General features: G+C 56.6%; 2 protein-coding genes across 14 annotated transcripts in view; one reads left to right on the top strand and one right to left on the bottom strand.

The window, feature by feature from the left end:
- Nucleotides 1-3122, top strand: part of SIPA1L3 (signal induced proliferation associated 1 like 3) — a 303563-nt gene extending 300441 nt beyond the window's left edge. For all 3 annotated transcript variants that reach the window (XM_073016527.1, XM_037991608.2, XM_037991607.2), the window contains exon 22: nt 854-3122. In XM_073016527.1, the coding sequence (XP_072872628.1) occupies nt 854-997 (144 nt within the window). In that variant the 3' untranslated portion in view covers nt 998-3122. The remainder of the gene's footprint in view (nt 1-853) is intronic.
- A 2776-nt stretch (nt 3123-5898) lies between these two features.
- DPF1 (double PHD fingers 1) lies at nt 5899-25156 on the bottom strand. Of its 11 annotated transcripts, none has more exons than XM_007996648.3 (12): nt 25020-25156; nt 17654-17814; nt 17463-17570; nt 13611-13738; nt 13255-13344; nt 12493-12571; nt 12154-12285; nt 11044-11094; nt 10831-10950; nt 8385-8497; nt 7003-7084; nt 5899-6858 (listed from the first exon to the last, which is right to left on the bottom strand). In XM_007996648.3, the coding sequence occupies exons 1-12, from the start codon at nt 25049-25051 to the stop codon at nt 6788-6790; spliced, it is 1167 nt and encodes a 388-aa protein (XP_007994839.2). In that variant the 5' UTR covers nt 25052-25156; the 3' UTR covers nt 5899-6787. The 11 variants fall into 11 exon arrangements, with proteins under 11 accessions (XP_007994839.2, XP_007994849.1, XP_007994840.1 ...); XM_007996658.3 differs by having other exon boundaries at nt 17654-17809; nt 25020-25038; XM_007996649.3 differs by lacking the exon at nt 25020-25156 and adding an exon at nt 19228-19487 and having other exon boundaries at nt 7003-7114.
- Nucleotides 25157-25840: the final 684 nt, after the last annotated feature.

Here is a 25840-nt window from a genome sequence, read left to right as displayed (position 1 = left end):
GGCCGAGGCGGGTAGATCACCTGAGGTCAGGAGTTTGAGACCAGCCTGACCAACATGGTGAAACCCCATCTCTACTAAAAATACAAAATTAGCCGGGCTTGATGGCACACTCCTGTAATCCCAGCTACTTGGGAGGCTGAGGCAGGAGAATTGCTAGATCCTGGGAGGCAGAGGTTGCAGTGAGCCGAGGGCGACAAGAGCGAAACTCAATCTCAAAAAAAAAAAGAAAAATGAGGAGGAGACTTTTATCTATTGTTTCTATACTTCTGCGTAAAAGTCAGAAAGGTGGCAGAGCATGTAATGCATAAGTCCTCGAGCTGTGGAATCAAAGGGACCCAGGTTCTGACCTCCGCCCCACCGCATAATGCTGTGTGACCTAAGACAAGTCCCTGCCTCCGGGGGCTACGTCCTCCTGGAAGAATGGGGTCTGCTCAGGCCACCCTGCCTCCATGTCTCAGCTCCCCACTTGCTGTGTGAGGCTGGGGTCCTCTTCTAGGAAACTGGGGATAGCGACAGTCCCCAAGTCCTCAGGTAGTGTGAGGGTGGGATGCGGTGGCCACAACAGTGCTGTTTGTCAGGCGGTGACTCCACCTCGGGCTGCATTCCATGAGCTCTATATAGATGAGCTCCAGGCAACCCTCAGCCCCCTGGTAGGGTTGCGGGAACCGAGTGACTTGCCCAGGGTCCCTCAGTTGTGGAGAGGCAGAGTGGGATGTGCACCCCGGCTTGACCCGGCTGTAGTGGTCGGCTCCAAAGCACAGCCAGGCCAGGGTTTGCAGGCCCCAGGGAGCCATCGGCTGTTCCAGGAGCAGCCAAGCCCACCCGCCTGACGCCAGCTTCCCACCCCACGCAGGAGAAGCAGGACAAGGTGGTGCTCCAATCAGAGGTGGCCAGCCTGCGGCAGAACAACCAGCGGCTGCAGGAGGAGTCGCAGGCCGCCAGCGAGCAGCTGCGCAAGTTTGCAGAGATCTTCTGCCGGGAGAAGAAGGAACTCTGAGGCGGGAGGCCACCACCCGGCCTTCGCTCCTTCCCTGCAGGCCATGGCCCTGCTCGCCTCTCTCCCTCTACTCGGCTCCCAGCTGCCCGTGTGACCAAGATGACTCAGCCAGGGCCCTCCCCGTGGACACAGAAACCCTGATGGCCTCACTAGGGCTGTGAGTCAGGGTCAGCGCACGGCCCTCATGCCCGAGGGTAACGTGGTCTCAGGCCTCCCTCTGAGCTGCCCAGCTGTGATCCCAGTGAGCTGTGCCGTGCTTACACCGCTTCTGGGCCTGTCCCGCTGTCCCCATCTAGCCTCTTCCTGGGACCAGCCCTCTGAAGCTGATGGGGACAGAGAGAGGAGCCAGTCCCCAGACCCCGCGGCTCCAGGAGGTCACAGAGCAGGTTTCTGCGCCATGCACAACGACGTTGCGGCTTGTGGGGCCAAGGCCCCTGCATGAAAAGTACAGCGTGAAAGCAACCGTTTCTTCCCCACACCCAGAGAGGTGAGGCCCGCGTGGACACAGACCGGGGCGCCTCGGTCCCTGGCGCGTGAGCTCCAAAAAGCACGAACATGATCCTCCCCAACCCCCTCCTCCCAAACAGCTGCCAGGAGCACTTTCTTAGAGTTTAAATTATTTTCTTGGGGGCCTGAGGATAGAGAGAGGCAAGGCCAGCCTCCAGAGCCAATTTATTTGAGAGAGAAACTCTATTTGTACCTCCGGGACGGTTTATATGATCTTTTTCTATCAGCTCCTCTTCCACCAGAGGCCACTGCACCTGGGCTGGGGGTCCACAGGCCCCTCCACCTTCCAGCTAACCAGGTCAGGCCGGGGCGGTGGAGCCACCACACAGCTGACTCTCTCCTCCTCCCAGCACGACCTGGCCCTGACCAGCAGCCTCGGCTTCTTCTGGGCTCCAGGAGGGGCTCCCGAAGCCCTCAGTACAGGGCTGGAGGAGAACAGCCTTCATCTCCTCCTCTGGTTTTTTTTTCCTTTGCAAGTCTCCCAGCCCATCTCTCCAAGCAGCAACCACCAGACCCCCTCACCGTGCTCCCTGGGGAACACTGTGCCCCGCGAACCCCACTGGACGCTGGTTCTCTAAAGGCAATAAGGGGCGGCCACGCCGGTGTGGTACCATGCTGTTCACCCAGGAAACCGTTTCTTTTTTTCCTTCTTTAAAAACAAACAGAAAAAGATATATATATATATATATTTATTTTTTCATGTAGAGTTGGCGCCAGAACAAGCCTATATGGCCACAGTCTGTGGATTCACCCCCCAACCTCAAGCTGAGGACCAAGGCGTGTCCCCCGTGGGCTGGGGGTCAGTGGGAGGACCAGAGGAAGGAAGTCAGGGCAGGCGGGCAGGCCGGTGCCCTTTTTGGGAGGCACCAGGCGGGGAGGAGTTGGCAGAGCAGGTCTGGCCGTGAGCCAGCACCAGGTAACCCGGCCCTTGTCCAGGGACCCCTGCCACCTTCTTTCTGGGGTCAGGAACCTCAGGGAAGGGGGCTCCGGGGACTGCGTAGGATGCAGGCACTCAGGGAGGTGCCGGTGTGGATGGGTGGGGGTGAGAGAAGAGGGTTCTCATCGCGTCTCCTGTGATCAGCCTCTGGCCCCCTGGAGGAGGAACCCTCAGCGCTGCCCCTGCCCCCACCCTCACCCCCCACACCGAGAGTGAGGTGGGCGTGCCCCAGGCAGCGTCCTCAGCCCTGGCCAGCTACTGTGATGCCATCTTCTCCCCCATCCCCTTCTCTGGGGGGCCCTCCCGTCCCCCACCCCCACTTCTTAGACCCTAATCGGGCCCCTTTTGTTTTCTTCAGTTGTCTCCTCCCATCTTCAGATCATTCGAATCATTTTGGGGACTTAATCATGTACATGGACAAGTGTAAATTATGATTTTTGGTTTTGTTTTGTGTTATTTTTTAAGGATTTCTGCAAAAACAGATCTATTTAATTTGAGGTTGGTGTTCTATCCGATGGCTGAAGATAGCAGCAGGTTTTGTTTTTTTTTTTCATATGTTGATTTTTTCATTTGGATTTTTTATTATTATTCTTTATTGTCTTTTTTTCTTCCCCCATCCCTGTCTTGAGATTTTCTGGCATGTTTCTGGAGGTTTCAAAGGAAATAAATGTTTCATAGAAATAGCTTGTCTGTTCACTTCTGGGGCAGCTGCCTGGAGTTGCTGACAAGAGGGTGTGGTCCTGCATCGGCCTCTCCTCCTGCTCCTGTCCCCAAGTCCCCCACACCATGACCACCACACACACGTCCTAAGAGCCAGGGGCACCTGCCTTGCTAACTTCTTTTCCTTGGAATCCAAAGGACAGAAATCCAACACTCAGAATGTGAAATGTCCTTAAGTTCAAAAGAGTGAAATTCTGCCTCAGAGGTACTGGAGGCCTGAAGGCCAGACCTGGCTCAGCCGGTTGTGTTGGGTCTTAGAAATAGTGGCCAACTTTTAATCTGAACATTCAGCCAGGCGCTGTAGCTCATGCCTGTAATCCCAGCACTTTTTGAGAGGCTGAAGCAGGAGGATTGCTTGAGCCCAGGAATTCAAAACCAGCCTGGACAACATAGCAAGATCCTGCCTCAAAAAAAAAAATTTTTTTTTTTTTTTAAATTTTTTGAGACAGACACTCTTTCTGTTGCCCATGCTGGAGTGCAGTGGTGCAATCTCAGTTCACTGCAACCTCCGCATCCTAGGTTCAAGCGATTCTTTTGCCTTAGCCTCCCGAGTAGCTGAGATCACAGGCACCCGGCTAATTTTCATATGTTTGTAGAGACGAGATCTCACCATGTTGGCCAGGCTGGTCTCGAACTCCTGACCTCAAGTGATCTGCCCACCTCACCCTCTCAAAGTGCTGGATTACAGGTGTGAGCCACCATGCCCGTGCCCGGCTTAACTTTTTTTTTTTTTTTTAATGGAGATTGCACATGAAGAAGGCCAGGTTTCCAGCTTGGTTGATCTTTCCTTTGCTGCAAGACTCACAAGGGGCCCCTGCCTCCTTTGGTCCCAGCCACATGGCTGCATTTGGGACACTGTCCCCCTTTGGTCTGTAGAGGTGGGAGGAGACCCCCCCCCACCAGTTGCCAAGTGAGTGCTTTGGGGGTAGGAAGCAGCCCCTCCTCGGCCCAGATCTGCATCTGGCCTGATGGACATTTGCATTTTGGGAATCCAGATCAAACTGATTTCAGAATCAGGAAATTCCTCCTGAAAATCCCGAAGTGCAGCGCCTTGAGGGAAGCCTAGCCTCCTGATGGGGCTGGCCAGGTGGGGTCTCTCTGCCCCCCTTACCCATGTACCTGTCATGGAGTTTCACATCCCTGAGCTAAAACCCAGTGCTTCTCTGACTCAGACCCTGCCCCCTCCAAAAAATGTCTTTTTCCAAAAGGCGTGGGGCTGGCATCCGGAGGAGCAGGACCAGCCATTCCCACGTCTCCTAAAAATTCTGGAGTTCTTCAGACACTCTCCCAGTCTCCGCCCTCCTCCTCGACGCCCCGTCCTCAACCCGCACTGCCCTCCCCCCGCCACCAGGCGAAGGGGGCGGGAAGCCTGGGAACAGGCTGTTCTCACATCCTCTTCTGGCACCGGAGCCACGCCAGCTGCTTCCAGCACCCCACAACTCGCACGCACGCCAGCCCCTGGTCGCGCCCGAACTGTGCTTTGAGGCCTGGCCCTTCCCTTCGTGTCCCAGTTTCTAGCTTCGTCTGCCTGTCTCGGACCTCCCTGTCTCTCCTCTCCAATCTTTCTGGGTCCCTCATACCTCCAGCTCTCTCTGCAGATTGTTCTGCTGTTCCCCTAAATTCTGTCTTCTCCTTCTCTCCCCTGCTGCCCGCGTCTCTCCCCATCTCTGCCTGTTGTCCTGGGACTTTGCCTGTCCCTGATCCCAAGTCTCTCTCTCCACCTGCAATGTGGCTCCTTCTCTGTCTCCCCTCCTGGAGGACCTTTCCCTAAATCTGCTGCTGCTCTTCCCCAATCACCATCCTCCTCCTCCTCCCGCCTCTCCCAGCATGTCAGCCATTCTTTATTACTGTTATTCCCTCTCCCACTAAACCTCCTTCTCACCCCTGCTCCCTTCCTCTCTCCCAGTCCTTCCTCCTGTCTCTCCCTTCTGCACCCTCCTGCTCTTTTTTCTGATTCTCTCAATAACTGTGCGACTGTCCTCATCTCTTTCTCTCTCCTGATCTGTGTCCTAGTTCCCTCACTCCTCACTCCCGCCCCCCACGTGTCGCCCACATCTCAGTCTCTCTCCCAGTGCCAGTGTCTAGATACCCTCCTGCCCTCCCTTAGTACCTCTGTTTCCACCCCATCCCCACCGCTGATTTGCCCCACATCCAGGACAGGGAGCTCCCTGGAGGTGTCTGGGCCTGGGATGACACCTCCTGACACCCCCGTTCCCCACCCCAGTCTCAGGAGGGGCCAACCCACCGTCCTCTTCCCAGCCCTTCCCTTCCCCCGGCCCGGCTCCTGCCTCCCTCTTGGCTGCGCCCGCTGCAGCTGCAGCAGCCCGTTGCCAGGGCAACCACAGCTGGCTGGGCGGGAGCCCCTCCACCCCATCCCCCTTCTCCTCCTTTCTGGCAAAGCAAGGCAGAGCTGGGACAAAGCCGGGGAGAGGCAGGGTGCAGGCGGGAGGAGAAGGAGGTGGATGGAGGTAGGGGCTGGCTGGTCGTCTCACCCCCTACAAGGCCCCCCCAGCCCCGGCCCTCCTTGGTGATGCCCCAAACCAGACGGGAGAACGAGGCAGTCGTGGGCAGAGGGGTCAGGCCCAGTTTAATACACAGAACAAGTTAATTCACAGCAGAGGCAGGCAATAGAGGAGACTCGGTGACAAGTGGGAGGGCACTCCTGGATTGGGGGACATCCCCCCAAAACCCACCACCTCCCCCACCTGCAGTCTCAGTTTCCCTTTTTAAAAACCCGAACAACAAACACACACAACCACAAGAAACAACCACGCCCCCTCACTCCCCCCAAAATGGCCAGTGAGGGGGGCGGGGGCCGCCAGGCCTGGCGGGGCGAGAGGAGGACGGAGGAGGGAGGGAAAAGGAGTCCGTGGCGGAGTCTGTGCTTCTCATTCCAGCAGGCGCTGGGCGGGGGCCCACCCGGCCCCACCACCGCCACCCACCAGCCACGGCAGGCACGGGGCGGGCACAGGCCAGGGCGGTCAGGGAGGGGCAGGAACAGAGTTCAAAACCAAGGTTCACATCATGCAGTATCCACCGTGGGCACCGGGAGGGGCAGGTGGACACCACGCCCACCGCCCTGGGCACAGGAGGGGAAGGTGCCCACCTTGGGTGGGGCGCGGGACGGCTGCAGCTCCAGAAATTGGGGTTCGGGCGCCCGGCAGGGGGCCGGCAGAGGCGGGTGCCCAGTGGACGCTCTCAGCAGCGCCCCTCCACCCAGCCAGGCCTTGGAGGACTCTTTGTATATATTAACTTCTTTTCCTTTTTTTTCTTTTTTTTTTTAACTTTTTGTCTTTTTCTTTAGAAAAAGGCTCTGTCCATGCCCCTGGCTGGCACCCACCACCCCCCATGCCCGCCCAGAGGCGGGGTATGGCTTTGAGGGGAGAAGCCCCTGGTGTCCATTTGCCAAGGGACAGAGAGGGAGGGAGGGAGGGAGAGGCCCTGGCCGGGCCCACCCACCCACAGGGCAGACATTCCACTTGCACAGAGGGGAGGGGGCGGCCCAGCCCCCTCTCGGCTTCCCCCTCTCTCCCTCCCGCTGCGGGGCATTCAGTGTGGGGGAGAAGTGAGGAGCTCAGAGAGGCAGGTAGGCGAGCACCACCCCAGAGTCCCGGCGCTGAGCCGGCCTAGGTGAGGGTGATGTAAGCAGAAGCCTTTTCCTTCAGGTGCCGAAGACAGAGGTGACAGCTCCAGCTCCCTGCGGGGGCGGCCGAAGCTGGAGTCAGGCCCACGTCCGGGAGGGCTGCCCCAGCCGCTTCCCACCCAGAGGACACAGTTTTCGACAACCGGGAGATGGGCGTTCCCACCCCCCCACCCACGTGGTGCCTGCCTCTCCTCTCACCTTCTGGGGGCTCCGCCATGGGGGGGCTGAGGCAGTACATGTGGTAACCCCGATCGCAGTCGTCACAAAACAGCAGCTGGTCCTGGGGGGTGAGACCCGCCCAGCTGGCACCCTGGGGGCACGGGCACCAGAAACGGGGGTGGGGGGCTGGGGCAGGGGCTAGGTCAAGGGGGCTGGGGGGAGGTGAGGCCTGCCAAGAAAGTCTCTGAGAAGGTCTTTGCAGCAGGAAATGTGTGCACAACACTGCTTAGCCCAGCACATATCCCTCGGGACGGTCCCTTTGCGATTTATAGTGGGGGTTTCATAAGGATTTATAGTGGGGGTTTCACAAGGCTCTGCGGAACGTTTATTATTATTATTATTTTATATTTTTAGAGACAGGGTCCTACCCTGTTGCCCAGGCTGGAAGTGCAGTGGTGCAGTCACAGCTCACTGCAGCCTCACACTCCTGGGCTCAAGTGATTCTCCTGCCTCAGCCACCTGAGCTGGGACTACAGGTGTGGGCCACCACGCCTGGCTTTTTTTTCTTTTTTTTCTAATTTTTTGTAGAGATGGGGGTCTCACTATGTTGCCCAGGCTGGTGTAGAACTGCTGGGCTCAAAACTCCTCAGCCTCCCAGAGTGCTGGGATTACATGGGTGGACCACCACTCCCGGCCTGTGGAAGGCCTTATATGACACCAAGATGATCTGATACCAGCTCTGCCAGCAACGGTCATGGCTTTTTTTTTTTTTTTTTTTTGAGATGGAATCTCGCTCTGTCACCCAGGCTGGAGTGCGCAGTGGCACCATCTCGGTTCACTGCAATCTCCACCTCCTAAGTTCAAGAGATTCTCCTGCCTCAGCCTCCCAAGTAGCTGGGACTACAGGCACCCAGCTAATTTTTGTACTTTTGTAGAAACGGGGTTTCACCATGTTGGCCAGGCTGGTCTGGAACTCCTGACCTCAGGTGATCCACCCACCTCAGCCTTTCCCAGAGTGCTGGGATTACAGGTGTGAACCACCACGCCCGGCCTGTGGAAGGCTTTAAACAATCCTAAGATGATCTGATACCAGCTCTGCCAGCAGTGGTCATGGCTTTACATTTCAGCTCTTCCATTTCCCTAGCTGGCTGACCCTGGCCAGGTCTCTTTCCCTCTCTGAGCTCGGTTTCTTCCCTGCGAAGTGGGAACAAGACCCCCTGCTTCAGAGGGTGGTTGGGAGGAGTCAGAGAGACGAAGAGGAGAAAGTGCCGGGTTCAATGTATGGACACCAGCATGATGGTAACACAGGGGACTCGCATTCACCAGGGAGGGCTCAGACACAGGCTTTAAGCTCGAGGAGCGGAGGTGGACGTGCCAAGCAGGGCGGGCAGCAGGGCACGCAGGGGGCGGGCGGCACTCACGTCGTTCTCGGAGGTTCCGCACAGGCTGCAGGATTTGCACTCAATGCACTGCCAGCGGTAGGTCCGCACAGCTGCCGTCATGTTCACCGTGAATTGTAAACACGAGGGGTGTCCTGGGGGCCAAGGGACAGGGGTGCAGTTAGGAGGTCAGCGTGCCCCTGGTGGGCACTGACCGCCAGGGGAGCCATCGCTCAGCCCCTACTCCCGGCTGATGAGGCCAGGATGAGCTGCTGGGGTCCACAGCCTGACCTCACACCTGCCCAGCAACCACGTGGCCAGCAGCCATCCCCCGGCCACCACAGTCTCCTACCACAACCACCATGGCAACCACACTCTGCTCCCCAGAACGCCATGGCAACCGCATTCCATTACCCACAGTGCTGTGGCAACCACTTTCTACCACCCACAACACCGTGGCAACCACCTTCTGTTAACCACCACGCTGAGACAGCCACGTTCCGTTACCCGCAGCAGAACGGCCAGGGTCCTGTTCACCACAGCAGCGCAGCGACCACACTCTCCCAGCCACAGTGCCATGGCAACCGCCTTCCACAACGGGGTCCCCACACCTTGGTTTCGTGCAACTAAAGCTCATTCCACATGATGCCCCAGCAACCAAACTGTTACTGACAATACCGTGGAGTGCCAGGCTGTCCATCATTCCACGGCCCCGGTGCAGAGACACCCGCAGCTGCGACCTGCAGCCACGACCCGTGGTGCCCGCCCCCTGCAACCACGGCCCCAGTGCCATCACAACTACATTCCATGATACCGAGTTGCCATGACAACCACATTTCACTACCCGTGATGCCATGACAACCACAATGCATGGCCTACTGTGCTGTGGCAACCACAGTCTATATTGCCCCCAAGTCCACCACAGGAAACCACGTTCTGTAAGCCACAATTCTACGGCAAGCTCGTCCTGCTACCAGTGCCCAGGTGGTGGCATCCGTCACTCACACCGCACAGCCCACTACCTGCCACGCCTTGGCCCCCGTCTCTTGCTACTCCTTTTGTCTTGTTTTGGTTTTTGAAACAAGGTCTCACTCTGTTGCCCAGGCTGGAGCACAGTGGTGCCATGAGAGCCCACTCTGCAGCCTTGACCTCCCGGGCTCCAGCGATCCTCCCACCTCAGCCTCCCGAGTAGCTGGGACTAATGGGGTGCGAAACCATACCCAGCTTTTTTTTTTTTTTTTGAGACGGAGTCTTGCTCTGACACCCAGGCTGGAGTGCAGTGGTGTGATCTCAGCTCGCTGAAACCTCGGAGTCCCAGGTTCAAGTGATTCTCCTGCCTCAGCCTCTAGAGTAGCTGGGACTACAGGCACGCGCCACCACACCCAGCTAATTTTTGTATTTTTAGTAGAGATGGTTTCACTATGTTGGCCAGGATGGTCTTTATCTCTTGACCTTGTGATCCACCCACCTCAGCCTCCCAAAGTGCTGGGATTACAGATGTAAGCCACTGCACCCGGCCTATTTTTTTTTAATAGATGGGCTCTCGTTATGTTGCCCAGACTGGTCAAAAACTCCTGGGCTCAAGGGGCTGGGCGCAGTGGCGCACGCCTGTAATCCCAGCACTTTGGGAGGCCAAGGCAGGCAGATCACCTGAGGTCAGGAGTTTGAGACCAGCCTGGCCAACATGGTGAAACCCTGTCTCCACTAAAAATACAAAAATTAGCCAGGCACGGTGGCGTGTGCTTGTAATCCCAGCTACTTGGGAGGCTGAGGCACAAGAATCACTTGAACCCAGGAGGCGGAGGTTGCAGTGAGCCAAGATCGTGCCGATGCACTCCAGCCTGGGTGACAGAGGGAGACTCCATCTCAAAAAAAAACCTCCTGGGCTCAAGCAGCCTCCCACCTCAGCCTCCTGGGTAGCTGGGGCTAATGGGGTGTGACACCATCCCCAGCTAATTTTGTTTTTAATAGATGGGATCTCACTATGTTGCCCAGGCTGGTCTCAAACTCCTGGGCTCAAGGGAGCCTCCGGCCTCAGCCTCCTGAGTTGCTGGGATTACACATGAGCAACAACACACCTGGCTAATTTTTAAATTTTTTGTAGAGATAGGGGTCTTGCTATGTTGCTCTGGCTGGTCTCAAATTCCTGGCCTCAAGTGATCCTCCCACCTCTGCCTCCCAAAGTGCTGGGATTACAGACGTGAGCCACTGCACCTGGCCTCACTACTCTTGATGCCATGCTAAGCACAGGCCGCTACCCACAGTGCCATGAGAGCGACATCCCATTATCCCTGAAGCCTCACTGATCTGATCCAATTCCCACAATCCTCAGCAGTTGCATCAGCCTCGCTAGCTCTGGTTATCCACAGTATCCCCTACATGCTCGGGGTCCCCTCAGTCCTCACCGTCTTGCCTCCCTCCCTCCAGGTCTGCACTCCTGAATGTCCTCTGCACCCGGCCCCCAGAAACCTCAGGTGGGGAGTGTCACCTGATCGCCCACAGTCTGCACAGGAGATGAGGTCCTCGGGACACCCCGTCTTCTTGGAGCCCCCCAGGCAGAAGTCACAGTAGCCGTTGGGGATGACAGTGCCGTCGGGCGCCTTCTTGGCTGCAAGACAGCGGACAGGCATTGGCACGGGGCAGGCAAGGGCACCCCGCAAATGTGGCTGCAGACGTTAGGAGCAGAAGGAGGCGTCCATACCTGTGTGTTTCCTTTGTGCCTCAGGGACCCAGGCCAATTCTTTGTAAAACTCTGGGGTAAGGGGGACAGAGAGAGGGACTCTCACCACAGGCAAGGCTCCACCCTGCCCCCAGCCTCAGCCCCAGGGATGGACCTCTTAGTCCAGGTGTGGGGAGGTGGGAAGAGTGAGTAGCTACCCTAAGCCGTGGGGAGAGGCGAAAACAGTTCTCATCGGGACTCCCAACTCTTCTTTTTATTTATTTATTTATTTTTCAATTAAAAATAAAGGCAGCATCTTGGTATGTTGTCCAGGCTGGACTCCAACTCCTGGCCTCCAGCGATCCTCCCGCCCCAGCCTCCCAAAATGGTAGGATTATAAGTGTGAGCCACTGCACCCAGCCAGGATTCCCAACTCCTTGAGACAACTGACCCATCCTCTTTATTGGGTCAAAACTTGGTAAAGACAGCGTGAAGGGCTCCCTGCTTCCCTTCTCACATACATGTCTCCCAGCCACCCAATTCCAAGTGCACCCTCAGTAATTTGTATCTAACAAATTCAGAGAGTACCCCGAGCCAAGATCTGGTACAGAAACAGACACTCAGAAGAAAAATTCTGAACACCGAGGTGCCCAGGTGTGTAGTGGCCTGGGGTGAGGACACTCAGCCTCCGCCTCTGAGAGATAGGTGGGAAGACGGTGTCTCCCTACTGCCTCTCCCAAACCCTCCTCCCCGCCCCCATCCCTCAGCTGTCAGAACTGGCATGGGATTGGCACGGGCGGACGCCAAGGGCTCCCAGGTCACAGACCCTGCCCCTTGACCAAAGCTTAGCCGAGAAAGGAGAAAGGGAAGGCAGGGCGGGAGGGGAGCCATCTATCACACCCCCCCTCCCCAAGCTCTAATTGAAACAATAAATCAGACCCAGAAATATTACGCCCGGCCGGGAGCGAAGGAGCGATGGTTGGTTGCCATGGCAACCCCAGAGCCAGCATCCCCATGGTCGGTGGGGGGAGGGAACGGCTGAGCTGGAGATTTTCCAGAAATGTCTAATGCCCCCCCACCCCCACCCCCAGCTGGGCTCCTCTTCCCCACTCCCAGGGCCCCTCACCACCCCCACCTGGCCTGCCAGCTCACGTTTATGGTTGTTTTTCCGGTGGAAGGGCAGGGCGTGGCGTTCGGCGTTCTCCTCCCCCTCCTCCTCAGCCAGGTGGGTGTGGGTGTAGTGGTAGCTGAGCCCCGGCCGGTTCTTATACCGTTTCCCACAGACTGGGGAGCGAGCGAGCCAGGAGGGCCTGTCAGCCCCTCCAGGCCCACGCTGCCTCCACCCTGGCCTCCAGGATCACACCTCCCCCCCTCGGCCAGAGACCTGAGCATCCCCCCAACCCGGGTCTGGAACAGGAGGGAGAGGGCCACGAGGTGGGGATTCTCTGGGCCCCCCTCTCTCTGCCTTTCCCCCTCTTCAGAAGGACTCACTATCACAGACATACGGCTTGTCTCGGTCCTCCAGGGAAGCGGTGTCCTGGCGTTTCCGAAGACCCCCGATGCCATATGCCTGTAGGGAGAGTCAGGAGTGAGGCCAAGAAAGCAAGAAAACAGGCCGGGCGCGGCGGCTCACGCCTGTAACCCCAGCACTTTGGGAGGCCAAGGCAGGCGGATCAGGAGGTCAAGAGCTCGAGACAACCTTGGCCAACATGGTGAAACCCCATCTCTACTAAAAATACAAAAATTAACTGGGCGTGGTGGCGGGCGCCTGTAATCCCAGCTACTCAGGAGGCTGAGGCAGAAGAATCGCTTGAACCCAGGAGGCGGAGGTTGCAGTGAGCCGAGATCACGCCACTGCACTCCAGCCTGGCGACAGAGCAAGACTCTGTCTCAAAAAAAAAAAAAAAAGGAAAAAAGAAAGTGAGAAAACAGAGTCATTTGCAAATTCAAATTGCAGCTCTGCAAACGTCCTAGCTGTGGGGCTTCAGACCTCTCCAAGTTTCAGCTTCTTCCTCTGCGGCACGGGGATGAAGGTAGCTCTAACCCACTGCATAATCTCTGCTTTGCAAATGGCTTAATACAGATGAGCCTCAGTTTCCTCATCTGTAAAATGGGTATTAAATCCCCCACCCCTGCAGGCTGTTCTGGGATTCAATGAGGTCAGACTGTGGCAGGGGCCGACCACTGCGCCTGCTCCACGAATGAGACCTGTCATTGAGGGGAGCAGGGGAGAGGAGAACCTTGGGGTGATACCTTTCCTTTGGCCCTGTTCTTCCTCCTGGGAATGTCATCCTCCAAGTCTTCCACCTCGAGATCATGTGGAAACTCCAGCAACTGCTGTTTCTGGGCAATAGAGAAAGGAGACGGATCAAGAAAGTAGGGGCCACTGACCTGCTTTTGAGGGGCTCTGGGCAGAGGTGGAGATTGGGGATGAGAGCGTAAGTCAGGAGTTCTTCCAAACAGAGATGAAGTCTGGGAGGATGGAGACTGGGATGCCCAAGGGCTGGAGGAAACCGGGGGGTTTCAGAGCAGGAACATGAGGGCCCGGGCTGGCGGCCGGCAGGGGTGAGAGGAAGCCATGTCGGGGGGTCCCCCAGGGGTGGGCCTACCTGACAGTCCATAATGGTCTCCTCCTCCTTCAGCTCAATCTTCTTCTCCCCCGTCTCTGCACACAGTAGAGCCTCGAGGACCGGCCCTTCAGGGAGGCCACCCTCCTTCTTCAGGGGTGCTTCACAGTCTGGAGACAGGGCCATGGCAGGGTCAGATGGGGAAGTTGACCCTGGAGGACTCCTCAAACTATGCAGGTGGGGGGACCGTGCCCTTTGCGGGAGGGAAGAAGCTTTCCCACACTGGGCCAGCAGCCGAGGCGAGGATTGAACTACACGCCCTAGAAGGGAGGCCCAGACCCCAGGGAGACCCAGCCACACCCTCAGATGCCCTGGGACGCACGGCAGGAGACACAGTCAGAACTTTGGATACACCGGAAAGCCTCAGAAAAAGACACAGGCCATCAGGCACACCCAGACCTACTCAGGGAAGACACAGCGACTCCTTTTTTTTTTTTTTTTTTTTGAGACGGAGTCTTGCTCTGTCGGCCAGGCTGGAGTGCAGCGGCCGGATCTCAGCTCACTGCAAGCTCCGCCTCCCGGGTTTACACCATTCTCCTGCCTCAGCCTCCCGAGTAGCTGGGACTACAGGCGCCCGCCACCACGGCTGGCTAATTTTTTGTATTTTTAGTAGAGACGGGGTTTCACCGTGTTAGCCAGGATGGTCTCGATCTCCTGACCTCGTGATCCGCCCGTCTCGGCCTCCCAAAGTGCTGGGATTACAGGCTTGAGCCACCGCGCCCGGCCGACACAGCGACTCTTAAACACACCCAGACAAACATGGACAGATACACACACTCACAGAGGAGACACACGGACACCCATAGGGGACATCCAGACAGATCATCTGAGACGGACGCGGAAAGGAAGAGGCCCAACCAAGCTCTCTTTTTTCTTTTTCTTTCTTTCTTTCTTTTTTTTTTTTTTTTTTTTTTTGAGACAGGGTCTCGCTCCGTCACCCAGGTTGGAGTGCAGTGGCGCAATCTCAGCTCACTGCGACTCCCAGGCTCAAGTGATCCTCCCACCTCAGCCTCCTAGGTAACTAGGACTACAGGCAGAGTGGCTGGCCCGCCACCACACCGGCTAATTTTTGTATTTTTGGTAGAGACAGGGTTTCACCATGTCAGTCAGGCTGGTCTCAAACTCCTGAGTTCAAGTGATCCTCTGCCTCAGCCTCCCAAAGTGCTGGAATTACAGGCACAAGCCACCATGCCTGGCCAAGCCACACTCTCAGATACAGCCTAGAGACTCAGAGAGGTATAGCCAGATCCTTGGAGACAGCCGGACACATGGAGGAGACATAGCTGGACCCATCGGTACTCTCAGAGATGCACAGAGACAATCAGCTGGTCAGGTGCGGTGCCTCACACCTGTAATCCCAGCACTTTAGGAGGCCGAGGTGGGTGGATCACTTCAGGTCAGGAGTTCGAGACCAGCCTGGCCAACATGGTAAAACCTCATCTCTACTTAAAAACAAAATACAAAAATTGACCGGATGTAATTGCTCATGCCTGTAATCCCAGCTACTCAGGAGGCTGAGAAAGAGAATCACTTGAACTCGGGAGACAGAGGTTGCAGTGAGCTGAGATCGTGCCACTGCACTCCAAACTGGGTGGAAGAAAAGAAAGAGAAAGAAAGAAGGAAAAGAAAGAAAAGGAAGGGAGGGAGGGAGGGAGGGAGGGAGGGAGGAAGGAAGGAAGGAAGGAAGGAAGGAAGGAAGGAAGGAAGGAAGGGAGGGAGGGAGGGAGGGAGGGAGGGAGGGAAAGAAAGAAAGAAAGAAAAAGAAGAAAGAGAGAGGAAGGGAGGGAGGGAGGGAAAGAGAGAGAGAGAGAAGAAAGAAAGAAAGAAAGAAAGAAAGAAAGAAAGAAAGAAAGAAAGAAAGAAAGAAAGAAAGAAAGAAAGAGAAAAAGAAAGAAAGAAAGAAAGAAAGAAAGAAAGAAAGAAAGAAAGAAAGAAAGAAAGAAAGAAAGAAAGAAAGAAAAGAAGGAAGGAAGGAAGGAAGGAAGGAAGGAAGAAAGAAAGAAAGAAAAGAAAGAAAAGAAAAGAAAGAAAGAAAGAAAGAAAGAAAGAAAAAGAAAGAAAGAAAAAGAGAAAAAGAAAGAAAAGAGAAAGAAAGGAAGGAAGGAAGGAAGGAAGGAAGGAAGGAAGGAAGGAAGGAAGGAAGGAAGGAAGGAAGGAAGGAAGGAAAGAAAAGAAAGAACCCTCCAGATACCTAGAGCCCCCTGGGGAAGACAGCCAGATGAGATGCCTAGACACATAGTGGGGAGATACCAATATACCCAGGGAGAATTGCTCAACTAGATACACACACACAGGAGACACAGACAGAGACACAGCCAGGTGGGCACTGCCACACTCCTGGGTACACACAGACCTTCGGACTCAGGAAGAGAAACTGACGCCAATGACCCTGATACTCCTAAACACATTCAAGGTTAAGTCCAGATCCTCTGATGGACTGACACACACGTGCAGAAATACACCTGATACGCCAGACACCATCAGGAAGAGATTCTCCCAGACACTCCGAGGCACCTACACACCCACAGAAAGAGACGGCCGCACCGCCTAACACACCCAGACACACTGGGAAGGAGCTGGACGCCCTGACAAACCAGACATACACAAGACACAAGCCTTCTAAGACACCTGGAGACACCCGGGAAGATACACCTAAGAGAGGAAAGAGCTCCAACCAGACACTGAGACATCCAGATGCCCTTGGGGAGATACAGAGGCAGACACCCTCAGGCACCCACAGAAAAAAATACAGGCAGATGGCCGGGCACGGTGGCTCAAGCCTATAATCCCAGCACTCTGGGAGGCCGAGTCGGGTGGATCACCTGAGGTCAGGAGTTCGAGACCAGCCTGGCCAACATGGTGAAACCCCGTCTCTACTAAAAATACAAAAAAATTAGCTGGGCATGTCGATGTGCGCTACGTGGGAGGTTGAGACAGGAGAATCACTTGAACCCACTAGGCGGAGGTTGCAGTGAGTTGAGATCGTGCCACTGTACTTCCAGCCTGGGCAACAGAGCCAGACTCCATCTCAAAAAAAAAAAAAAAAAATACAGGCAGATACTGATCCATCCCAACTCCCAGGTGAAGGGATGCAGTCAGAAACTCCATACACCCACACACACCTAACAGTGTATGCCCTCCAATACCACTGGAGCCCTTGGCGGGGTGTGGTGGCTCACGTCTATAATCCCCACACTTTGGAGGGCTGAGAAGGGAGGATCCTTTGAGCTCAGGAGTTCGAGACCAGCCTAGGCAACATAATAACACCCTGCCTCTATTTTAAAAACAACAGGCCGGGTGCAGTGGCTCACGCCTGTAATGCCAGCACTTCGGGAGGCCGAGGTGGCCAGATCACCTAAGGTCAGGAGTTCCAAACCAGCCTGACCAACACGGTGAAACCCCGTTTCTACTAAAAATACAAAATTAGTTGGGCGTGGCGGCGCATGCCTGTAATCCCAGCTACTCAGAAGGCTGAGGCAGGAGAATCACTTGAACCCGCCAGGCGGAGGTTGAGGGTTCAAGGTTCAACTCCCCACTAGGTGGAGGTTGTGAGATCGCGCCATTGCACTCCAGCCTGGGTGAAACTCTGTCTCAAAAATAAATAAATAAATAAATAACAACAACTGGGCACCTGGGCCCATGTAGGAGGAGATGCAGTCGCCACTCAGTGACTCAGAGAAACTGTGGAATCTCTGGGAAACACCCGAGATGCACATGGGCAGACACACAGCCAGCCAGGCAGACACTTGCTAGAAGGCGGATAAAGGTGACGGACGGGCTTGGACACACAGCAGGCCCTGGGACACCGTTGGGGGCCCCAGCGGCTGCACCCACCGATCTTGTACTCGCAGGGCCTGAGTCTGGGGTCCTCCAGGATGTTGAGTCTCCGTTTCTTCCTCCAACAGCGGGCGGGGTACGTGTAAATCTGTCCCGGGGCCAAACCTGGAGAGAGAGGAAGGTGAGAGGGCGGCGGCGGTGGGGTGGCCCAGCCCCGCCCCGCCTCGCGCCAGCCATCCCAGCGGTACCCGGCCCGCGGTGGGTCTTCTCCATCCAGATGTAGCAGTTGTTCTGGGCCACGCCGGTCTGCGAGTCGAGGAAGGGCAGTCGCAGGCTGCGCTCCGCACACAGGCGCGCGTTGTAGCTGCGGCAGTGCTCGATGGCCTCGCGGTAGAAGTCCTCGCCTAGGCTAGAGGGGCAGCGAATGGGCGGGCGGCTGTCAGCAAGGGCAGGCGCACAGGGTCGCCCAGCACCCCTCCCCCGGCTGCCGGCCCGCCTAGGCTCGGGAGGGGTGGGCCGACCCCTCCAGCTTCACCTCTCTCCTCCTCCCATTCCGGGACCCAGGCTGGGGGAAGGCGACAGGGCCCAGGGGCCCCCAAACTGGGACTCAAACAGGCCTCCAGCTCATGAGTAGAAACACCATACAGAAACAAACAAAAACACACCGGGATGTATCCCTACATGACCACATGCAGACACACAACACAAATCACACACAGACACACGGGATTCACACACACAAAGAGAGACAAATCCCAGTACTCACAAAGGAGAAACAGACAAACCTCACACACGTGCACACATAAATATCTACTGAAAAAGACAAATATCCCAAGTTCCATAGTGTGGAGATGAATCACACAAATAACCATGCACAAAGACACACCACATATCCACAGACACACACCAGAAACACATCACTCACACAAAGACACACAACATGGAAACATAACGCCACACACACATACACACCTCATGCAGCCAAAGACATACAGACACACACATGTCAAAGGACAGGAACTACAGAAACCGCTTACCCCCCTATGCACTTACCCACGTATCCAAAGACACAACACAAACCACACACACAATATCCAGACACACAACACAAAGAAATCACATAGATTCACACCGGTACACACATTTACAAAGATGTGCAGTGTGGAACCAGTATCTAAAATATAACACATCCACACAGACACACACACATATAAAACACAGAAACAGCCAAATCCACCCACAGGCACACAAAAATTTACACACAAATACACACAGCCCTACATACCCAAAAACACAGAACACAAGACAAATGACAGATAGTTCCAAAGGACACAGACACACACTGGGAGACCCAAATATCCAAAGATATCTAGTGCAGAATAAAAAGAAACGGACACATGTCCACACACCTATCCCCCAAAAATTCTTTAAAAAACCAGAACACAAATAAGTGGTACATACACACACTCCACATCCCAAGACAAAGGTAGTGTGGACTTCACTCCAGTTTGCCAAGGCTCCCGCACCCCCGGGTCATTTCACCCTCTCCCAGACCCGAGGGTCGCAGGGAGGGGACGATATCCCCCTTCCCCAAAAAGAATCTGGAGGTCCCCCACGCCCTCCACCCCTCCAGGGAGCGGCGCATCCGACATCATTCTTGTCAGAGACCCACAGTCACACACTCTCGCACCCCCACGCAGCCCCGCACTCGGTGACAGCCCCCCCCAGACACCCCCTCGGCCCCACCCCCGGCCGCCACACACACCCAGGCCCGCGTAGACCCGCCCGCGCTCCCTCCCCGCCTCCTGCCAGCCCGCACCACCTCAGGGGGCCAGGGATGACAGTGGCCATCTTGCTCCCCGGGTCCTGCCCCCAGCAGGTCCCCGCCGGGTCGGTCCTCCCAGCGGTCGGGCGGGCGCTGAGGCCGCCCATCCATTCATTCCCGGGGGGCGGGAGCACGAGGGCTACGGCCAATAGCGGCGACGGGGCGGGCCCGCCCGGGCCATGCCGGGAGTGGTAGTCCCGGGCCAGGGGGCCCCCGGGACCCCGCGGGGACGGGGACGGCGCGGAGGAGGGGCCCGGGGCACGCACCGTCACTCACCCGCCCTCACTCGTCCACATAGCCTGCTCTCGCGTGCACACAACCACATGCACACCTGGACTCGCACACGCCCACGCATGGCAGTTTACACACACATTCACGCGGAGACTCACAGCCTCCCACATACTCCTACTCTCACACCTTCGCACGGACTCAGCCACATGCACACACACTGCAATACTAAGAGACGCAGAGACACCTCCCAGGTGCCCACACAGACTTCTCACCAACATGCTTCCAGCAGACACCTCCCATCCCCCCCGCCCAAGTCCCTCCTGGCACCAGAGTCCCCATCCGGGGCTGTCTCTTCCAGCAGCCACGCTCACGGTCACCCCGCCCTGCTCAACGCCTTCTGCAGGCCTGACAGCAGCAGTGCAGGTTAGAAACAGTAGTCACACCTCCAGGGTTCAAATCTTAGCTCTGTCACTTGGTGGCCATGTGACCTTGGCAAATGACTTAACCTTTCTGGGCCTCAGTTTCCTCATCTGTAAAAAGAGGATGATGCTTCACTGGAGTGTTGTGAGGATTAAATGAGGAAGTATAGGCAAAGCATTTTAAAAGGTAACTGGCAGGCCAAGCACAGTGGCTCACACCTGTAATCCTGGCACTTTGGGAGGCCCAGGCAGGTGGATCACCTAAGGTCAGGAATAGGAGACCAGCCTGGCCAACAGTCTCTACTAAAAATACAAAAATTAGCCGGATGTGGTGGTGCATGCCTGTACTCCCAGCTATTTGGGAGGCTGAGGCAGGAGAATCACTTGAGCCCAGGAGGCGGAGGTTGCAGTGAGCTGACATCGCGCCTGGGCGACAGAGCAAGAATCTGCCTCAAAAAAACAAAAAAACAAAAAAAGATACCTGGCAGGTAGTATTTGCTCAAGAAATCCATTTGTTCCACAAAGGAGCTGATACGTACTTTACTAAGATGTCAATGGTAATACCTAAATGCTATCAGAAAGAATAATGCGGGCCAGGAACAGTGGCTCATGCTTGTAATCCCAGCACTTTGAGAGGCTGAGGCGGGCAGATCACCTGAGGTTGGGAGTTTGAGACCAACCTGACCAACAAGGAGAAACCCCATCTCTACTAAAAAATACAAAATTAGCCAGGCGTCGTGGCACATGCCTATAATCCCAGCCACTTGGGAAGCTGAGGCAGGAAAATCACTTGAACCCAGGAGGCGGAGGTTGCAGTGAGCCAAGATCATGCCTTTGCACTCCAGCCTGGGCAACAAGAGCAAGACTCCATCTCAAAAATAAATAAATAAATAACAAATAAGAAAGAAAGAATAATGCTGGCCAGGTGCAATGGCTCCAGTCTGCGATCCCAGTACTTTGGGAGGCCTAGATGAGAGGACTGCTTGAGCCCAGGAGTTTGAGACCAACCTGGGCAACATATCCAGACTCCTGTCTCTACAAAAAAAAAAAAAAATTAAATTAGCTGGGCATGATGGCGCATCAGTGTAGTACCAGCTACTTGCGAGGCTAAAGTGGGAGGATAGCTTGAACCTGGGAGGCTGAGGCTGCAGTGAGCTGTGGTCTCACCACTGCACTCCAGTCTGGATGGCAGAGCAAGACTCTGTCTCTAAAAGCAAACAAACAAACAAACAAAAATAAGTAAGCAGGGGGCGGTGACTCATGCCTGTAATCCCAGCAATTTGGGAGGCTGAGATGAGAGGACCACTTGAGCTCAGGAGACCAGCCTGGGCAACATAGCGAGACCTGGTCTTTACCAAAAAGAAAATAAATAGCTGGGCATGGTGGCACATGCCTATGGTCCCAGCTACTCAGGAGGCTGAGTCAGGAGGATTGGTTGAGCCCAGGAGATCAAAGCTGTAATGAGCTACGATCACACCACTACACTCCAGCCTGGACAACTGAGCAAGACCCTATCTCCAAAAAAAAAAAAATAGATGCTCAGTAGATATTTGTTGAATGAGTAAATGCACCCATCATGTGCTGGGCATAGTTCACCCCGTGTTGCTATTATTATCTGCATTTTCCAGGTGAGGAATCTGAGGCACAGGAAGGTGACCTCACATACCTGCATCCCCGGGCGGCTCTTTGAAAGTGAGACTGAAGGAAGGAGGCAGGCACCCTGACGCCCCTCCCCAAGTGGTCCTGACCTCCTTCTCTCTTCCACTGTCACACACACTGACTCCACCGGAAGAGATCCCAGGGAGTGAGCGGACCCACTGAGTCACACACTGACCCAGTCTCTCCACAACACCACCACCCCGTCCCTCTTCCCGTCTCACCCCTCCTCCCCCTTTCCCCTTCCCCTCTTCCGCCCCACCCCTGTAGAGCCAGCATTCAGGTTTGGGCGGCTGCTGTAATTAACACGCCCACAAACGCCCTCATCCACCAGGGGGCGCCCCAGCCGACAATAGTGGCCCGCTAGCCTTCACCATTTTTGTCACTTGAAATCCCCCCATGAGAAAGATCCAGTCAAGGCCTCCTACACTCACGGTCACTTCTACACACACACACACACACACACACACACACACACACACACACCCCTCTAGTCTTAGACCCTTTCCACCAACTCGCCCATCTAAGCCAGGTAAGGCCTTGGCCAGCCCCTCTCCTGAAACAGGAGGAAGTGGGTCTCTGATTCACATATGGCCTGGAGTGTGACAAAGGGATTAAGTGGGGGAAAGTGGCACCCCTACGATCACTCTGGCCTCCAGGGGCCTATAGTGGCCACCCCACGCCTTGCTCACGGTGAGCTGTGACCCCACCTTCCTCTCTCACCTCCCATTCGCTCACAGGTCCCCTAACACACCCTCTTACACTTGATTCCCACACCTCTAGCCGCAGGCACTCACCCCTGCCCCACCCCAAACTCTCATGTCAATTTGATTAAGAGAAGCCCGAGTGTAGACACTCTGAGTGTAGACCTTTCTAACAGTCCTCCTCTACAAGCAGAATTTCTATTTGTCTTTTCTTTTCTTTTCTTCCTTTCTTTCTTTCTCTTTTTCTTTCTCTTTCTTTCTTTCTTTCTTCCTTTCTTTCTCCTTCTTTCTTTCCTCTTTCTTTTTCTCTCTCTCTTTTTTTTTGGACAGGGTCTCACTCAATGGCCCAGGCTGAAGTGCATGAACACAGCTCACTGCAGCCTCCACCTCCCAGGCTCAAGCGATCCTCCCACCTCAAACCCCCAAGTAGCTGGGACTACAGGTGTGCACCACCACACCCGGCTAATTTTTGTATTTTTGTAAAAACAGGGTGTCCCTATGTTGGCCAGGCTAGTCTCAAACTCCTAAGCTCAAGTGATCTGCCCACCCTGGCCTCCCAAAGTGCTGGGATTACAGGCATGAGCCTCCGTGTCTGGCCCACCAGCAGGGCCTCTACCCGCAGACACAGGCTGACACTTGGAGCGGGGTTCTCCTTTCTTTCCTTCCGCCCTAACCACCTGCACACACCACTCCCACACACTTCTACACACTTGAACTTCCAGTCCTCTCCCTGGCCCAAACAATCCTCCTGCCCCAACCCCCAGTGCCCTGTTGGGGAGCTGGCCCACAGTAGAAATCAATTTCATAAATCAATATTGATACTACTACTAATAATCACTACATTTGATCAGTGTCGGTCTCTGTGCTAAGTGCTTTACAAAGATGGCCTTATTTAAGCCCCAGGACAGCCCCATGGTGTGGTAAGGGCTGTTAGAAGACCCCATACACAGATGGTAAAACTGAGGCTCACGGCAGGGAACATTCGTGGCTCAAGCTGGTTTCGAAACTCAGGCAGTCGGAACTTCCGAGGGCGGCACCCTCCAGCTCCTTCTCCCCATGGGATTTGACTCACATTCCTTCAGGAGCCAGGGAGTCCCCACCTTCTCCCCTTTTGGAAGGGGAGGGCACAGAGGGGCAGGGCCCTCCCAGTCCAGTCTTACTCTGGCTGGGCCCCTGCTCAGGGCTGCAGCACACCTCCTCCCGGGGTCTGGGCCAGGGTCAAGGTGAGGGGCCCCATCGCCTGTAGATCCACCAACTTGCACAGGTGCCCCGTTCCCATACATTTTGCGGATATCCCTCACAGGACAGACAGCTGTCTGTGTGTACCACTTAAGGTGAGAGGGCAGTAGAGGGGTGTCACCACCATGCACCACCTCACACGGACCCAAGCCCCACACACCGGCTCCCGGCACCCTGCTCACGGCGGAGCCACACGTGTAGGCGCGTGCCTCTAAGTCTCTGCCCCGCTTCCTCTCCCAACTCCCACCCTCCACCTCCCACCCCCATTCCCGCCAGAAACCAGAAGCAACTGGCGGCCTGTGGTCCAGCCAGCAGGCGCATCCCTTCTCGTGGGTGGGGTGGGGGGCCGCTCCCTCTCTCACTCTCTCCCTCTCACCCCCCTTCACGCCTGCCCCCAGCCCTCGATGTTCAAGGTCAAGGCAGCCAGTGCACGGGGTTGGGGGAAGGGTGGGGGAGGTCGCCCTGGCCCCTTTGTGCGACGCCGCGGGCGCTCGCCCTCCGCCTCCTCCACAAGGCCCGGGAGGAGGGGGAGGGGAGCGCCGCGCTCGCCTGCGGGGAGGGAGGGCGGGAGCGGCCGAGCGCCTGTCACTCGGAGCCCGCTGTCACCGCCTGGGAACAGGGGGTGGGGGAGGGCTGGGACCCGGGAGTCCGGGATCCCGAAGAGGAAGCAAGAGCGAGATGGAGAGGGGGAAGGGGAGGGGTGGAGAGCGCGAGGGATGGCAAGGAGAGGGGAGGGTCAGGAGGGGCCAGGCTGGGACCCAGGCGTCCGAGTTCCCAGTCACCGGGCCCGGGAAGAGGCGAACGCTCGGAGGGCCGCGGCCAGGGAGAAAGGGAGGGAATCCCCGGAGACCGAGGGCGCTCCCGGCACCGCCTCCTGGGCAGCCGGTCCCCAAGGGGATCAGAGATGCTCCCGTTTGATGTGTATGGGCGGGGAGAGGGAAGGATGCTGCGGTCCAGGCTGACCGTGGGTTCGGGGTTTCTAGTTCCCAGAGATTCCGGGAGGAAAAAGCGGAGGCAGCGGGGATGAAACTCGGGACCCCCGACGTCTCAGCTCCCACCCTGCGGCCGCGAGGGCCGGGGTCCCCAGAGAAAGAAGGGGAAAGAGAGAAAGGCGCTTTGATGAGGGGAGAGCGGGTGATGGAAACCCTGGAGACCGAGGTCCGGACTTAGGTGTTCGAGCTTCCAGCCCCGGCTGGGGCAGGCCCGGCACCTCCGGAGACCCTGAGGAAGAGATGGAGGAGAGGGAAGCCCCTACCCCCACTCTGGGTGGGGAAACGGCCTCCGCCACCCCCAGCCCGCGCCACATTCCTTCACTGACAGCGACAAAGAAGAGGCGCCCCCGCGACCCTGGAGGGGCTCCCGCCCCCAACCCCAGGGGGCGATAGGGGGTGGGGGTCCCCGGGGCAAGGGTTCGCGCTGGGGGCCCCCATTCAACTACGGTCCGCGCGCTGGGTTCCCCTCCTCAGCCCTAGGGCGAGCGGGGGAAGGGCTCCTGGTGGGGGGGGTCTGGACAGGGGGCGGGGACGGCGGGGACACTCACGACTTGAGCGGGTTCTGAATGGCGGTAGCCATGGCCCGCTCGGCTGGGCCGCCTCCGGCCCGGGGCGCCGCTGCCGCCGCGCGCGGGCCCAGCCCGGCCTGCGCCGCCCGCTCTGCCGCCCAGCGCGCTACGATTTCATTCATTCTTGGGGCTGCGGCGCGAGCGGAGCGGGGCGGGCCGGGGGCGGGGCTCAGCCAATCCCCGCGCCCCCCGGCGCACGACGGGACGTGGAGTCTAGGGGCGCGCGGCGGCGCCCGAGGGCGCCCCTGCCCGGACTACACGTCCCAGGGGGCGTCAGGAGGACCGCACTCCCATTGGCTGCTAGGGATACAGGGAGGGGCGGGGCTCCCCCCAGAGCATCTTTCCTCCCTCCCTGGGAGTGCTCGGTCTCCAGCTCGGGATCTCCACCCTCCAGGCACCGCGGGCGCGGAATCAGGTGGTCCCCAGCTTCTAGGTGTCCCCAGGGTATGCGGATGACCCTAAGGTCTGTTGTGTATTATTGTCTGGGCCTATTTGGGTGTCTCTTCTATGTCGGACAGTCTGTGAACAAGCACAAGGGTTAATCAGTGCCTTTGTTCATTTACTGAGTGCCTGCTGTGTTCCAGGAACTCTTCTAGGCACTGGGGATACAGCAATGACCAAAACAAAGTTGCCACTCTCAAGGAGCTGACATTCTAGTGGAGAAAGACAGATAATAAGAAAATAAATAGATAAAATCATTTCAGACAGTGAACGGTGCTATAAAGAAAAGAAAATGGGGCCAGTCGTGGTGGCTCATGCCTGTAATCCCATCACTTTGGGAGGCCGAGGCAGGTGCGTCA

This window comes from Chlorocebus sabaeus, chromosome 6 (assembly GCF_047675955.1).
Source record: "Chlorocebus sabaeus isolate Y175 chromosome 6, mChlSab1.0.hap1, whole genome shotgun sequence".
Taxonomy (NCBI): domain Eukaryota; kingdom Metazoa; phylum Chordata; class Mammalia; order Primates; family Cercopithecidae; genus Chlorocebus; species Chlorocebus sabaeus.
Note: the sequence above shows the minus strand (reverse complement) of the source record. Positions and strands in the feature narration are given on the sequence as shown.

What these genes read in the sequence shown, in the direction of transcription:
- DPF1 (XM_007996649.3), bottom strand. Translation starts at nt 19,337, where the DNA reads ATGGGCGGCCTCAGCGCCCGCCCGACCGCTGGGAGGACCGACCCGGCG. An exon ending in GAAGACCCACCGCGGGCCGG is followed by an intron (nt 17,571 to 17,653) that starts GTACCGCTGGGA and finishes CTCTCTCTCCAG; the next exon opens with GTTTGGCCCCGGGACAGATT. An exon ending in CCGGAAAAACAACCATAAAC is followed by an intron (nt 11,095 to 12,153) that starts GTGAGCTGGCAG and finishes CCCTTACCCCAG; the next exon opens with AGTTTTACAAAGAATTGGCC.